Source organism: Sus scrofa, chromosome 7, assembly GCF_054392235.1.
Source record: "Sus scrofa isolate SSC_HxYL_T2T_F1_AM1 chromosome 7, Sscrofa_HxYL_maternal_Yorkshire_Landrace_v2.0, whole genome shotgun sequence".
NCBI lineage: Eukaryota > Metazoa > Chordata > Mammalia > Artiodactyla > Suidae > Sus > Sus scrofa.
In genome coordinates this window covers 27,147,698-27,164,162 of record NC_139389.1, presented here as the reverse complement: position 1 = coordinate 27,164,162, position 16,465 = coordinate 27,147,698, and the positions used below count along the sequence as shown (strand labels likewise).

At 50.7% G+C, this 16,465-nt stretch overlaps 1 protein-coding gene across 2 annotated transcripts; it reads right to left on the bottom strand.

The window, feature by feature from the left end:
• Positions 1-10,885: 10,885 nt before the first annotated feature.
• On the bottom strand, positions 10,886-15,354 carry SLA-3 (MHC class I antigen 3). 2 transcript variants are annotated; one of them, XM_084967762.1, is made up of 8 exons: positions 15,271-15,354; positions 14,679-14,948; positions 14,181-14,453; positions 13,301-13,588; positions 13,071-13,181; positions 12,606-12,638; positions 12,425-12,475; positions 10,886-12,264 (listed from the first exon to the last, which is right to left on the bottom strand). In XM_084967762.1, the coding sequence occupies exons 1-8, from the start codon at positions 15,332-15,334 to the stop codon at positions 12,260-12,262; spliced, it is 1,095 nt and encodes a 364-aa protein (XP_084823888.1). In that variant the 5' UTR covers positions 15,335-15,354; the 3' UTR covers positions 10,886-12,259. The 2 variants fall into 2 exon arrangements, with proteins under 2 accessions (XP_084823888.1, XP_020953509.2); XM_021097850.2 differs by lacking the exon at positions 12,606-12,638.
• Positions 15,355-16,465: the final 1,111 nt, after the last annotated feature.

The following is a 16,465-nucleotide window of genomic DNA, read 5'->3' as shown; positions in this document are numbered from 1 at the left end:
GGGAACAGCCTGTGCCTGAAGGCGCCAGACCCACGCATCACCTCCGTGGTTTTGTTCCCAGTCAGCTTCATGTGCATTCACATCCCAGACAGGAATCTGTGACAGAGTCTCTGAGAGGAATCCTCTCTCTTGGGTCTAATGTATCTGACGTGAGGCCCACAAAGTGGGAAGAGCAGTCCTGTCCAACAGCCCGTTCTGTTTGAAGGAACTATTCATATCTGTCTGTGTCATCAGCTAGTCACTGGCTACATGTGGCTATTCAGCACCTCAAAAGAGACTATTGTGCTGAGCACCCTTAAATTTCTTTAATTTAATTAAAGTAGCCACATGTGGCCTATAGCTATCATATGGGACAGTGGATATCGAGCATGTTCTTAATTTTCAGGCTCTTCTCCCCAAAGAGAAAGTGTGATTCATAGATTGATGCATATTAACGTAATGTTCATATGGAAGTCATTTGGATTTGTCTGAGTCTTGGATATATCCTTAAAATGCAGCATGTCCAAGAAAGTTTAATTAATATTTATTTTAAGAGTATTTAGAGTAGGAGTTCCCGTTAAGGCACAGCAGAAATGAATCCAACTAGGCACCATGAGGTTTCAGGTTTGATTCCCTGGCCTGGCTCAGTGGGTCAAGGATCTGGCATTGCCGTGAGCTGTGGTGTAGGTCCCAGATGTGGCTCGGATCTGGTGTTGCTGTGGCTGTGGAGTAGGTCAGCGGCTATAGCTCTGATTGGACCCCTAGCCTGGGAACCTCCATGTGCTGTGAGTGCAGCTCTAAAAAGACAAAAAAAAAAAAGAACATATATAGGATTTAGGCTTTGGTGGGTGATTTCAAGGAGGGTGGATGGAAGAGGGGCTCAGTCTAGATCGGGTGTTGCTGTCAGGCGGTGGGAAAGGTCTCTGACCGGGCATCTCAGTGACCCTCACCTGTAGGGAGGGCAGACTAGAGCCAGGGTCCAGCTGTGATTACAAAGAAGCATTGGTTGCTCACATCAGCACAGGGAGAGGTTTGCCACAAAAAAGTTAAAGGTCACTTTTGCAACATTTCTCAATGACTTCACTATGTTTACATTTTGACACAGAAATTTCATCTAAAACTTTATCCTAAGATAATCATTCGTGTTCTCAAAAATATATATTCAAGGATTTTTTAATGGTGGTTTACAAAGAATGGAATTAATCAAAATGATTTCATCACTCTAATGTTAGTAACTATGAACAGGGGAACACTTTGTGTTCCAGGCAATCATGCCATGTAATTGACACAGTGGTTGAATATATTCCTCAAAGCAAACACATGAGGCACAGGACATGTGATCCCTCGTGCAGACAGGGGAAGGGAGACTCCAGGTTTAAGGAGTGGATATTTCAAGGTCCCCTTGACTCCAGATCTGGAGACACTGGTGGTGAAATGAAGAACAGCAGTCAGGACCCTGGTGATGTGAGACAGGCTCTGTGGTGAGACAAAGATGACAAGGATAAGGGTAAATCGGAGTGCCCTGGTGGCCCAGCCTTTTAAGGATCTGGCCTTTCACTGCAGCTGCTCAAGTCACTGCTGTGGTGCAGTTTCAGTCCTTGGCCCTAGAATTTCCACATGCCCCAGGCCAGGCAAAAAACGCCCCCAGAAAACAGCAACTCGGGATCCAAGCCCCATCTGCAACCTACATCACAGCTCACGGCAATGCCGGATCCCCAACCCACTGGTCGAGGCCAGGGATGGAACCGTGTCCTCATCGATGCTACTTGTAGGCCAGCAGCTATGATTCCGATTGGACCCGTAACCTGGGAACTTCCATATGCCATGGGTGTGGCCCTAAAAAGACAAAACAAGAAAACAAAAAACCCAAAACAAGAAAACAAAAATGATTAAGGGTAAATCAAAACTGAGTCAAGTGCTGTGAGAAAACATTCATGTCATGAGAGCAGATAACCCGGAGACCTGACAGTTTCCTACCACTGTTATCACTAATATCTAAAGAGGTAAGAGATATATAGCTTATGAAACAAAGATAGAATTCCATACAATCATATACAAACATGGAACAAGAAAGAGCTATTGGAACTTAGAAATAATGTCATAGAAATGAATAATCCAATAGATGGATTGGAAGGTTACGGTCATACTCTCAGCCATGGGAAAGGCGAAGTCATCGCAAGAAGGAGAGAAGACTGATAAAAATATTCATCTGTCAATCAAGAGATTCCAAGTGAATAATACTAATTTCAAAACTAATGGAGAGTAGGAAATGATGAAAATTTCAATTTGAGGAAAACTTGTCAGATTTACAGACAAAAATTTACATCCTGAATGGCCTGACCAAATTCTTACCGCAGGAGATGAAGACAGACCCCCAGCCAGACACATGGCAGTGAAATATCAGAAAGACAGTGGAAGCAATCTTGTTAACTTCAAGAGGCAAACCTTGCAAAAACCATGGTCCTGGAGATTAGAAGACATTGAAGTGATGGTTTCTGAATCCCAAGGCAAAAATAAGTGTTTCCAACACAGAGCTCTATATCTAGTTACCATGTTAGTCCTAGGGTTGCCTAAGTCATGTCAGAGTTACAGAGTTTTACTTGTGCTGTTCCCTTTTTTTCTTTGTCTTTTTAGGGCTGCACCAGTGGCATATGGAGGTTCCCAGGCTAGGGGTTAAACAGGAGCTGTAGCTGCCAGCCTACACCATAACCACTAGCAACAGGGGATGGGAGCCAGCTTATTGACCTATACCACAGCTCAGTGCCACGCTGGATCCTTAACCCGCTGAGTGAGGCCAGGTTCGAACCTGCATCCTCAAGGATGCTAGTCATGTTCGTTAACCGCTGAGCCACGATGGGAACTCTAGCTGTTCCATTTCTTGAGACTGTTAGCAAAGTGGGGGGAAATGATGGGGAAAACCACTAATAGGGAGACATGGGATGCAGGCTGCGGTGGAGCCAGAACAAGGGAGGCAGAGGGCTGCCCAGGACGAGGCGAAGGAGACTGGGGCTGTCAGCCCTGCCCCAGTTGCGTGGGGACCCGTCCCGTGTGGCAGCACTGAGGGCTGTGCAGGGAGATGACGTTGCTGGAAGATCAGACGTGCTAGAAGATACTCAGCAAGACGAGACACAGGGAAAGTTTGGGACTGGTTTCACCTGAGTACAACAATGCTAAGATGCTGTGTATTTCTGGGAAAATTGAAAAATCCATTTAAAAAAGAAACCATAGTCTACTAAACACTCAGTTGAGACTTGCATTTCCATCCTCCTAATAATTCAAACATTGAACATTGAGCTAACTAGAATTATACTATTCAGAGATTGAAAATAGTAAATTATAATTATATTGGGAGGACAAACAAAAATTAAGCAAAGATGAGACATAAACTAAGAAACAGAGGAAGAGTATCATAGGCATGGTTTTAAAGGCATAGAAAAACAATTAGAAGAGTTCCCGTTGTGGCTCAGAAGAAGCAAATCTGACTAGGAACTGTGAAGTTGCAGGTTTGATCCCTGGCTTTGCTCAGTGGGTTAAGGATCCGTCATTGCCGTGAGCTGTGGTGTAGATCACAGACTCAGCTTGGATATGGCGTTGCTGTGGCTGTGGTGTAGGCCAGTGGCTACAGCTCCAATTCGACCCCTAGCTTTGGATTCTCCATATGCCGCGGTGCGGGCCTAAAAAGCAAAAAAATAAATAAATAAATAAATAAATAAAAATAAAAATGTAAACAAAAAAAGAACAGAAAGAAAAACTTATGAAGTGCAAATAAAGTATGCAGTTCAGTAATAATGTACCAACATTGCTGCATTAGCTGTGAAAAGATGCCTGCCGTTCATATAAGATGTTCACCACGGGGAAACTGAATACAGAGTAAGAGGAAGCCCTGTTACACGTTTGCAGCTGTCTTGTAAATCTCACACTAGTCTAATTTTAAAAAGTATTATTTAAAAGATGTTCTTCAGAAGGAATAGGGGTTGGAAGAAACAATTTTCTGGTTTTAGTTTCCCAGGGTGTTTGCATAAAGGAGCTGGAGTGGGGAGGTTTGGGGAGCAAAGAGGGAACCTTCGGAGACAGGCCCGGTCTCCAGAGCGCTCCTCTCCTCCAATCTCTGCCCCACCCCCTAGAGCTGCTCAGCAAGCACCTTCACTCCCCCACTGCTGCCCAGCCTCCAGGGCAGCCATCTCCGTGGGACTCAGACCTCAGCCCATCCGCTCCCTTCCCCGCGCAGAGTAGGAGAGAGCAGAGCCCTGGCGCCCCCGTGTGGCCACAGGGCAGATGACAGGAGACCTGAGCTCCCCTTTGACCTCCTTACCAGGGACCTGCCCAGGGTCTCCTTGGGCTCCCAGCAGAGGGATAGGGCTGTGCCCCCAAGGGGGAGCCCCAAGCAGTGTCAAGTTCAGAGCCTGAACTGTTTCCCCAAACACACGCTGACACAGACGTTTTCCTCCCCGTTAAATGACCCAGGACTTTGGCCTCAGGGAAGGGCAGATCTCCAGCCCTAACAGCTGGTTCCCAGGTCCAGGGTGGAGCCCACACACATACTGGGGGCCTGCAGTCTCCTGGAATGCAGCCTTAAACCCCAAGGTTCACTTGTTCCTGGTGCTGCTTCCAGGGTGGGAGGCTCTTCCTCCAGGGAATCCACTCTGGAGTCTCCATCCTAGGATGGGGTGGAAGTGGGGGAGAGGAAGCAGGAGCCCCGCAGGGTGATAGCTTATGGAGATGGGGAGACTCTGGAGATGTGAGGAAAAGGAGGGAACAGTGGTATTAGTGAAGGCCTAGAGGAGGGGAGGGTGAGGGACCCGGGGGGGGGGGTCGACGTAGGGGCCACCTGTGCAGGGAGGGATGGGGTCTGGGTGGGCACTGGGGCTCCTGGTCTGGGGGCTCTGTTTTTCTGCTGGATGCATAACAGGTGTTCGTGCTATGACTGGCTGATAAACTCTGCTTCAGTTTGGCGGCATTGTTCTGTATATACAGGTCTGGAATAACTCACACACACACAGAGAGAAGAAAGGGCAAAACCATAAAGGAGAGAGAGGAGGGGTGTAAAGGAATTCCTTCTTTCTACAATGAGAGCTCCCCCTCCTACCTTAACCCCCTCCTACAAAAGCCGGGGTGCAGGGAGAATCAGGAAGGGAGAGCCAGGCCTGTGCAGCCCTGGAGGACACAGCCCTGGGCCTGCTTCCCAGGTCTCCAGGTCCCACTCTGTGCACCAGGATGTCACGGCCTCATCTGAGTCCATCCTCAGCTCACAGCCCTGGGCTGCCTGGACACGGTCTCTATTTTCTAGGACTGTGGGAACCACCGCACCACCAAGAGTGGCCCTGGGGCTGCAGAAACAGAGCTGCCCAGCTGATGCCACAGAGTCATTCCTGGGGCACAGAGAGTGGGATGGAGGCTGCAGCCTGGAGACCACAGTGACCCCAGGAGATCTGTGTGAGTCTCAGCCCCGGACTTGGCCTGATATTTTCCCAGGAAGCCCAATGCAGCCCTTGTTCCCCCTTAGGTTCCCAGGACCCAGGGCTCAGGACCTGGACGCCCAAGGTCGCCAAGGGTGGATGCTTCTGCCCAGGCCCCAGACTGTCGACGCTTTGGAGCCTAGGCCGGGGGGGGGGGGGGGCCCACTTCACAACCACAGGAAGGAGCCCAGCATCCCGCCTCTTCTTCCCCTTTGAGCACCTGAGAGACCCAGACCTGCAGGCTGCCTCCCCCAGGTCTGCTCCCTCCACCTCCAAACAAAGAACTGAAAGCCCCACAATCCTGGTCTCCAATTTCTGGCCCTGCAGGTTTGGGGTCCCAGTCCCAGGGCCTCCCAGGCTGAGGCTGAGCCCCGCCACCAGCTGCGCAGAAACCCAGGATTCTGGACCTAAGACTGGGACCTGGAGGACGTCCCCACCTAGGAACCCTACCACCTGAGCCGGATGCCCCGCAGGAGGGCAAGAGTCTGTGGAGGCAGCTGGGGGTCTGGTTGAGTCTCCTGTGCTTGTGGCCACATTCAAAGTGCGGACGGTCCCCTGAGGCTGCCTGGGCGCTGGGCCGCGGGCCTGGGGCAAACTGGGGCGAGGCCCCGCCCCCTCCCCATCTCTTACCAGGGACCTTCTCCCTGTGCCGCCCCAGTCTCACCTTTAAGGAGTTCTGGTCCCTAGACTTATTCATTCGGCGACAGATATGTTTGAGCGCCAGCTATAGGCCAGGCAAGATTCTAGCCCTTTGGGGATGTTTCAGACCAACTAAGCCCGAGTCCCCGCCCTGTGTGCGCACGCGCGGATGGAAGAGCTGCCGATAAACCACAAGGCTCTTTTTTTTTTTTTTGTCTTTTGGTTGTTGTTGTTGTTGTTGCTATTTCTTGGGCCGCTCCCGCGGCATATGGAGGTTCCCAGGCTAGGGGTTGAATCGGAGCTGTAGCCACCGGCCTACACCAGAGCCACAGCAACGCGGGATCCGAGCCGCGTCTGCAACCTACACCACAGCTCACGGCAACGCCGGATCGTTAACCCACTGAGCAAGGACAGGGACCGAACCCGCAACCTCATGGTTCCTAGTCGGATTCGTTAACCACTGCGCCACGACGGGAACTCCCACAAGGCTCTTGAAGTCAAAGATCAGGGTGTCAAAAAGCAAAGACTGAAAAAAAAAAAAGCAAAGGCTGATTTCGAGAAAAAGAACAAGGGAGGGACGCGGAGCTGGTGGTCATTTTAAATAGTATCCTCAGGGGCGGCTTTCCTGAGAGATGCCATTTGACCTGAGTCCTGAGGGAGGCCAGGGAGTGAGCGCTGAGGGGTTGGGAGGAAGAGAGTTCTGGTATCGCCCTCTGCACAGACCTGGGGAGCCGCTGAGGCTGCAGCAGGAAGGGGAGTGGGCAGACTTCAGGAAGGACTTCCTGCAGAGGAATATGAGGATGGATCTGGGTTTGTAGCGTTTACAACCGGCTCCCCCATTTGTGCTGTGGAATTCCTGAGTTCCTCAGACTGGAAGAAGAAGAAAGGAAGTTGGGGAGAGGAGGGAGCTGGGGGTGGGTGTCCTGCCCCCACTTTATCTCTGAGCTCATCCTCTCCTGCATCCAGTGTGAGATGGAAGTGGGTTTTGGCTTCAATAATTCCAGAATTCCAAGATCTGGGGGGAAGGCACCACGTGGCAGGGTATAAAATGAGAGAATTTCTAAACCCCTGGAGGCTCAAAGCAACAATTGCAAGAAAGGTAACAAATGAGAAAAAGGGTATAAAATAGCCCATCACCTATCCTTGTTTTGGTTCTGCGAGGAAATTATTGAATGTTTTGGGTTAAAGTAAATGTTAGAATTATTTTCATCCACTTAAAACATTTTTTAAACATGGCTGCTAGAAAATATAAAATTACAAATGTGGCTCAGTTTATGGTTCAGGACCTTGTGCGGGAGAGACTGGTTTGGTTGCAGCTCTTAGGTTTAGGTCTATGCTTCCTTCAAATTAGTCTTTGAATGTGGTTTCATTCTCTTGTTTGTGTCTATTTGTGTCATCATCATTGATGGAAAAGATTATTTGTTCCCACTGAATGACCTTGACTTCTTTTTTCTGAGCCTATATGTGAAGTTCTGATCACACACACTTTCTTCTGTTCCATAGAGCTGGACCACTCTTATCTGACACCACTTTGTACTTGAAAGCAGGTATCGGGCTTCCCCCAAGATGCTTCCTCTTTTCGCAGAATTATTTTGCCTGTTCAAATCTTTTGCTTTTGCACATGGAGTGTAGAATAAGCTCAACAATTAAAACAAAAAACAAAACAAAACAATAAAAACCTCTAGGATTTTGATTGGGCTTTAAGATTCAGGTTGAATTTCAGTTAATCTATAGGTAGGCACCCCCCTACCCTGCCAATACCCAGGGTACAGCTGGGGAAAGTCCATGCAGGGGAACTAGTTACATATAGTTTTTGGAAGAACCTAGGACCAAATAAGACACTCAGGCTGGATTACAGAGGCAGTGGTAACTCAGGCAAGAGGAGTTACTTCCTGGGCTGTGGTCTGTGGGCAGATCTATGCGTGATTATGGCATAAACCTTGGCCCCTCTCTCCATGGACCTGTCTTACTGGGCCAGGACAGGTAACCCAAGCAAGGGGGGACAGCCCCCTCTGGAGTGATCACGTACCTCTTTTTTTTTTTCCCCCTTTTTTAGGACCTCACCTGTGGGATATGGAAGTTCCCAGGCCAGGGGTTGAAATCAGAGCCAGAGCCACTAGCAACAGCAGATGGGAGCCCCTTCTCCGAACTGCCCTGCAGCTCACGGCATCACCGGATCCCTTACCCACTGATCCAGGGCAGGAAGGTATCCGCATAATCATGGATGCTAGTCGGATTTGTTTCCCCTGGGACACAAAGGGAACTCCCAGTGCCTCTTTTAAAATATCATTTGGGAGTTCCCATTGCGGTGCAGTGGTGAGGAACCTGACTAGTATCCATGAGAATGCGGGTTCGATCCCTGGCCTCCCTCAGTGGGTTAAGGATCTGGCATCCCTCTGAGCTGTGGTGTAGATCACAGATGTGACTTGGATCTGGCGTTGCTGTGGCTGTGGTGCAGGCCGGCAGCTGTAGCTCCGATTTGACCCCTAACCTGGGAACTTCCATATGCCGAGAGTGTGGCCCTAAAACCGAAAAGAAAAAGAAAAGGAAAAAAGAAAAAAAATCATTTTCACCAAGAGTTCATGAATGAGGAGTTCCCATTGTGGTGCAGCAGAAATGAATCCAACTAGGAACCATGAGGTTGTGGGTTCGATCTCTGGCCCTGCTCAGTGGCTTAAGGATGGGGTGTTACTGTGGCTGTGGTGTAGGCCAGAAGCTATAGCTCCAATTTGACCCCTAGCCTGGGAACCTCCATATGCCATGAATGCGGTCCTGAAAAGACAAAAAGACAAAAAAAAAAAAAAAAGTTCATGAATGACTATGACTCCAGTGGCCAATGGGTCTAATGGAGAGAAGGACCTGCCCCAGGAGGAGCGTGGAGGACACACAGCTGCTTCCCATCAGTCAGATTTCCTGCCCGCCCCCCAGGACAGCTGGCCCAGGCTGGGGTCTCAACTGAGGTCTGGGACTCATTTCCCAGTATTGAAAATGCTGAGTCTTCTTCTGCTGCGTGTCGATCTTCAGAAGATGTCTCATGAATAGCATAGGAAACAAATGATCTCCTTGAGATATTGGTTCGGGTGTGAAAACCATATGAACACACAGGCAGGGAGGAAGTCATCAGAGGGCAGGGCAGAGACTGGGCACCTCTGCTCCAGTGTTAGACAATATACTGTTTCAATAATATCATTAATAATAAAAATGACGTCTCCCAGCAACAAAATGCAATACCGCTTCCTGATATTTAATGGCCACCTCTACCATCTGGGAATTTTCATCCCGAGTCCCTTTGGTTTTGGGGGTGTGAGAGCTCAGTCCCGTCCCCTGGTGACCCTACCGCCCAGATCCCCTGCTCCTGGCAGTGGAAGATCCTTCCCGCTCTTCCAGGTGACTCTGGAACCATCCCCAGGGCACAGGCTCTGCAGTAGGAGGGGCCACCATGCAGCAGCCGGTCCCAGGGGAGCAGCCGTCCAGACCCAGCACATAGGGGTTGGTCTCTTAGGATGAGCAGGCGGCCCCAGATGTGAGCTCCTCAGGGGCAGCCGTTCCCACCCTCAGTCCCAGTAGCTATGAGTGAGCAGGGTCCTGGTCCAGGACCACCCCCGCTGCTAGAGAAAGAGACTGAGGGTCAGGGTTCCACGAGACAAAAATAGGAGACCCAGGAGTACTCTGGTGGCTAAGTGGGCCAAGGAGCTGACATTGTCACCACTGTGGTGTGGGTTCAATCCCTGGCCTGGAAACTCCTGCATACTGGGGGTGTGGCCAATGAAAGAAAGAAAGAAAGAAAAGAAAGAGAAGGAAAGAAAAGATGTTACTTCTCCTTTAAGTGCACAAGGTTGAGTCTCAGGAAGGTGAGGTGGTGCCTGTGTCCTGTCACTTGGCACCTGAGACAGAAGAGCAGCTCCAAGGGGACCACTGGGGGTTGACCTACTTTTCCTGTTTCCTGCTTCTCCACAGGAAGAAAGGGGACCTTCTAGATGTCTTTGGGCTTTAGTCTTGCCTGTCGCCTTTCAGTGGTGGCTGCTGCAGAAGCCATTGCTAAGTGACAAGGATGCCTCGGCCTGCGGTTCACAAAGATCTATTTATGCTTCGATCCAGCTCTGGGGTGATGGCTACGGCCCCTCCAAGAAATAGAAACTCATCAGGACTTTCGAAAGTCATAGGTCTGAATTGTTATTTCCTCCAGTGCAGAATCTCAGACTTTCCTCTGTCTCCTGCTTTAAGCAGAGTTGCTTCCCAAACACTGACTTTGGAGAGTCTTTCAGGATTTTATTTACAAATATGCATTGATCTGGTACAGAAGCCACCAGGAAGCAAACAGGGCTGTTTGCACTGACCGTGGGTCCTCAGTAGGGCTCTTAGCTTTGTGCCCACGAGCCCCGCCTGGGCGGCCTTCTCCAGCACATGTGCTCCTGCTCTCGGGGTGGACTCTCCTGACGGTCACCCCATTGTTACGGGAACACACTGTTCATTTCAGGACTTAGGGTATGCAGAACTCTTCAAGACTGGACACCTTTTTAAAAAGGTTTCTTATGGCTGCGCCTGTGGCATATGGAAGTTCTGGGCCAAACTAAGCTACAGGTGGATTCTGGAAGTTCTCAGTGCTTCCATTCATTTCCTCTTTCAAGCTTTAGGAAATCTCTCATTTATTATCCCATGAATTCCCCATGGCACCAATTAGAAAAAGCAAAATTAATATATACTATATTTTCTACGGGAAAATAGGAAGTCACCTGCCGGAGTCCAGCTCCAGCAGCCAGGGTGTCCCCCCAGGGATGGACAGTGTCGGCGAAGCACATGGAAACAGCCTCTTTGTCCCTTCTTTCAAGGTGCTGGACTGCTCAAATTTTATTAGCATAGGTAACAGTTTATATAGACAGCTTAACTGTAACTTACATCACAATGTTTACATCATACTTTCAAAGGTTAAATTTTAGACTATGTGGTACAGAAGATACACATTGTGCTCTAAGAATTTTAGTTAAAACTAATGGATACAATGCATCATGTAAAATTATAATGGGTACAAAACATTATGCTGAAAAATCATTATATAAAAATAAGGCAATTCAGTATAAAACGGCTTGTGGTTACTTTTAGCAAGCACCACCCATTATTGTTTTAACCTAATCTTTAACAACTAGAAAGGTCACAAGTACAAGAATTTAACATTTACAAAAACTCATTTTTTAGATTAAAGCTTAAGGTACTAACTTCAAGGTATTATGATCAGGGGACAGTATGAGAAAATATTTTATATATCAAAGCAACTTAGTTTCATAAAACTTAAAAGCTTCCTACAAAACTTATTAAAAGCAAGATTATATTTTCCGTCAAGAATGATGTATGTCTAACCTATTGTAACCTATTGTACACTCCACAAATACCTAACTCTAAAACCTATTTTTACTTGTAACAAACCAGTGAACACTTTGTTTTTGCTTGTATTAGATCTGAATAGGGGGAATTTCACCAAGGTGAAACGCATTATTTTATTACTGTTCCAATTTTTGTTGTTCCAATTTTATTGAATCACAAAACAATATAGAAAAATAGCAAAGAATAACAAACAAATAACAGAAAAGGCTGAGTAATAGGTAAATAACAGGAAAGACTGAATTTTCCAAGAAGCAATTTTATTTCTTGCACTATTCTGCAAAACCTTCGTTTTGTTATTGTTGCTGTTGTAGTCAGGTTAGCAGGTGAGCCTCATTATTTTTATAACTTGCCCTTGGAACTGTGCCACCGGGTAAGCCCCTTTCCCTATTTCTAAACCTACCCTTGGAACTGTGCCGGCGGGTAGGCTTTTTTCCCTCGGTTAGGAACCCTGCCTTTGGAACTGTGCCGTCAGGCTAGTTCCCTTCCTTGGCCTCCTGTGTCTCCTCGGCTCCCCACAGTCACCAGTCAGGGCAATGAATTTAGGATAAGGATGGAGATGGTCCATTGCCGCCTGCCTCCCCCCAACCTGTTGGAGCTGGAAAGTGGATCAGGAAAGAGAACACAGGTCAGGGTGAGGAGGGGACATGGGGGCAGGGCTGGGCCAGGGTCCCCACCTCCTCTCATGATGCTCATAGGAACACAGACACACTCAAATGCTGCTGCAGAAACAGGAGGCAGGGGATCCGAAGTCACGAAGTGGGACGTGAACGAATCTCATAACACTTGGTCCCCACAAGGCAGCTGTCTCACACTGTGAAAGAAAATCATCAGGAAACAAGCAGGTCAGTCAAGGAAGGGCTGACATGCTCAACAGCTCCACATGCTCCAAACGTCCCCCTCAAAGGTCCCCGTCACCCAGGGCACCTCCTCTGCCCCAACCCCCCTCCCATCTAGGCCCTCCAGGGTCTCACCTCTAGGATCCTTGGTAAGGGACACATCGGAGCCCTGGGCACTGTCACTGCCTGAGGGAGAGCAAAAGCAGGACAGGGTCAGTACCCCCAAGAGAGAAGACGGGAGAAGGTGGGTGAGCTCCCCCCACGGCCTCCTGTCTGCACCACCAGAGCCTCAGGCATCACAACCCTCCACACTGACCTGCAGCCTGAGTGTAGCTCCCTCCTTTTTCACCTGTGGGAAGATAACATTTATGTGAGAGGCCAAAAAGAAAACTGAGCCATAAGATCCTACAGGAAACCCTAGTCCTGGATCTCACAACCAGTGTAGAACTTTCAACAAAAATCCAGGACAGGATCAGGGGTATACAGCAAGGAGATGTGGGGGAGACTGGACCAACTGCCCTCCTGGACGCCTCTCCTCAGTGGGGTCTTTCACCTCTGACCTTCAAGTGCTGAGAAACTAGATGCCAACTGGAATTATCCTGGGGAATAATTAGTCTTTGACTATCACATGTGCTTCACAGAAGGGTACGTGGTAGCACTCAGCACAGACTCAGCACATGTATGTGGAGGGGATGTCCCAGGAATAAGGCAGGTCAACTTCCACCTGGGCTTGAAACCCCCCGTGAGACAAGGAGACTCAGATCCCCGCTCCCTTCCCTACCTGAGCGCTTCTTCCTCCAGATCACAACTCCAGTCACCATGGCTCCAGCGACCAGGACGAGAACCAGGCCAACAATGATGCCCACGATGGGGACGGGGGGCTGAGGAGGGTCTGGGAACAAAGGGCAAGGGGAGGGCCCTCCTCAGGCTTGAGTCCTGACCTTGCTGAAGGTCTCCAGAAGGGCTTCTGCTTTGTCTGAGAAGAAGCTCTGCCCCCAGGTCCCTCCTTACCCCATCTCAGGGTGAGGGGCTCCTGCAGGCCCTCGTGCTGCACATGGCAGGTGTAGCTCTGCTCCTCTCCAGGAGGCACCACCAGGGCCGCCCACTTCTGGAAGGTCCCATCCCCTGAGGGCCTGGTCTCCACCAGCTCCATGTACTGGCTCTGGTCCTGGCCCTGGTCCTGGCCCTCCCGCTGCCAGGTCAGGGAGATCTCCTTAGGGTAGAAGCCCAGGGCCCAGCACCTCAGGGTGACCCCCAGGTCAGAGCTGGGGTGGCGGGTCACATGTGTCTTTGGAGGCTCTGAGGAAGAAGAATCAGAAAATTCACCCTGTGGGTCCCCTGCCTGGGGCACTGAGTGAAGGACCAGGACAATGGGTTTGAAAAGAAGCACAAAACCCAGACACTAGCCTGGACTTGGGAATCTGGGAACAGCTCCTAGTCCTTGGAAGAGTCTAGAATCAGGGTGAGATTGAGGTAGGAGGCTCCAGGACTTAAGGGGGAGAATACAGAGTCATGTTCCTGACTTTGGTGGCGGTTGAATGACTCAGGCAAGGTGGTGTCAAGGATGCAAAGCTGTTCGCGGGCTGAGAACAGGCCTGGGAAAATCATGGTTCCCAAGACGGCGGCCAGGGTCAAAGGGCACCGCTGAGCAGTTCTTTCACGGATGGTCTCCCCCCTTCACCCCAAAAGAGATAGGCTTCCTTAACTGTCCTTTAGAGAGTGGGGTCCCCGGGGAGTCCCTGTCTTGTGGAGAAGCTGGAAACCTAGGTGGACTCCTCCCTCTCAGGACAGGCAGTGGGGGGCTTTCCCGCAGGGACCCCCTTTTCCTCTCCCTGTGGGAAGGCAGCTCCCTCCCGAGGGGAGATGGTGGAGGCCCCGCGGCCCCTGATACCTGCGCGCTGCAGCGTGTCCTTCCCCATCTCCAGGTATTTCTGGAGCCACTCCACACACGCGCCCTCCAGGTAGCTTCTCATTTGCTCCGCCGCATCGGCCTCCCTCTTGCGCTTGGTGATCTGAGCCGCCGTGTCCGCCGCGGTCCAGGAGCGCAGGTCCTCGTTCAGGGCGATGTAATCGGCGCCGTCGTAGGCGTCCTGACTGTACCCGCGGAGGAGGAGCCCGTCTGGTCCCACGTCGCAGCCGTACATGCTCTGGAGGGTGTGAGACCCTGACCCCGCCCCGAGTCAGCCACGCCCCCGCCGCGACCAACCCGGGGTTCAACCCAAACTGAAAACGAAACCGGGGGAAAGTCCCCGCCGGTCCTTCCGGGTCGGGGGCTGGGCGGGTCCGAAATGCCGGGGTGACCCTCGGACCCGGAGGTCGGGGTGACCCCGGCCCGTCCCTGGGGATGGGGATGGGGGTCGTGAGCTGGACCCGGGTCCGCGTCGCTCACCGGCCTCGCTCTGGTTGTAGTAGCCGCGCAGCTTTTTCAGGTTCACTCGGAAAGTCTGTGCGCTGCCCATGGCGTTCTGCGTCTCCTCATCCCAATACTTCTGCTCCGCCTTCTCTATCCACGGCGCCCGCGGCTCCATCCGCGGATTGGGGGCGTCGCTGTCGAACCGCACGAACTGCGTGTCGTCCACGTAGCCGACTTCGATGAAACGGGGCTTCCCGCGGTCGGGCCGGGACAGGGCGGTGTCGAAATATCTCAGGGAGTGGGGACCTGGGGGCGGGAGGGTGAGACACGACCCTCCTCTCGGCGCGGGTCCCGGGTGCGAGGTGGTGGGGCCGGGACCGGGCAGGGAGCTCGGGGCTCCGGAGGCGGGAAAGGGGTGGAGGTCGGAGATGGGCCCCGGGTTTAGGGGGGACAAGCAGAGGAGCAGGAAGCAAGGGAGGGACAGGACAGGACGGGGTGAGGTGAGGGGCGGGGGTCTGGGCCGGGACAGCAGAGTCGCACCTTCCCCGTGGGTCCTGCCCCCACCCGACTCCCAGGCGGTTCCCTTGCTCCTCCCCGCAGCGGCCTTGTCCCCCGATCCCGCACTCACCCGCCCGGGTCCCAGTCAGGGCCAGGGCCCCCGAGAGCAGCAGAACGAGGGCTCGGGGCCCCATGATCCTCAGCCACGGAGTCTGGGGAGAAGCGGAGTCGAGGCGAGTGGATGGAGAGTTTAGAACCGGGAACCGCGGTTGCGCTGATTGGCTTCTCCAGAAACCGGACACGCAATAGGAGAGAGAAGTGGGGCCGCGTCACGAGTGTCCGGGCAGGACGGCCCCACACAGGTTGTGAGACGGAGAAGTGAAACTGGGGACACGGGGACTCCTCAGCACGGAGCCTCCCCGCCCAGACGCCGCCCTGGAGCCTGAGACCCCGAGATCCACGCCCTGCTGGTGCCCTGGGACTCTGCCCTGCTCCTGCTGCTTTTGCTCAGAAAGCTCTTGGTCACAGTGTCTCCGTGCCTCACGTGGCCCAGGGGCTGTGTACCCAGCGATTTCCAAACCTTTTAGTGAGAATATTCCTACAGTTTTACAAATTAGTGACGACCGCAAGGATATGTTTGTGTTGATACTTCAGTAGATATTTTCCATATTAGAAATAATAGTTTAAAATTTCATCAATTTTTTAGAAGATATAAATAATCTATGCATTTACTATGAAAATAATTATTGCCCATAATAAACACTGTACTGTGAAGAGTGGAGCTTTTTACATTTTACTCTATCACAAGTCTCTTTGCTGTCTGGCTCATGGGAAAACCACTGGAGGTTTATGTCTGCTTCTGCGCTGAGTCCTTTTGGTGGCTGACATCTATGAAATGTAAAAGCTTCGCACACGTGTAGGACGTGTATTTTTAATAACCTTTCAGATAATTTTGGATGCTAATCATTATGGTGTTTTCTCAAAGGTTATTTTGAACGTGCACCTGCATCAGTTACACTCCGTATTTCCTATTCTGTTAAATTAAAAGCCTGTTTTGCACACTGACTGTTGCTTGTACTAATGTAAGATTTTTAAGACCGAATACATTGTTTCACTAAGTTACATAGATCTTCCAATGTCATTCATTCTTTCCAGTAAAGGTTGTATTCAAGGAAAAAGCAGCTAGTGCAGCTCACAGAATGATTTTCCTTGGGACACAGTACTTTGGAAAGTAGCAGGAGTGTTTCATATGTACTTTCTACGTCCTCATGGAAGATACTATTAAAGTATGGATTTAGGAGTTCCCGTCGTGGCGCAGTGGTGAA

Bases quoted from the DNA above. Each gene is read 5' to 3' on its own strand.
- SLA-3 (XM_084967762.1), bottom strand. From the start codon at position 15,334: ATGGGGCCCCGAGCCCTCGTTCTGCTGCTCTCGGGGGCCCTGGCCCTG. The intron at 13,589-14,180 runs GTATCAGGGGCC...CTTCTTCCTCAG, and splicing joins GGACACGCTGCAGCGCGCAG to AGCCTCCAAAGACACATGTG. The intron at 12,639-13,070 runs GTAGGGAAGGGA...ATCTTCCCACAG, and splicing joins CTGGAGGAAGAAGCGCTCAG to GTGAAAAAGGAGGGAGCTAC.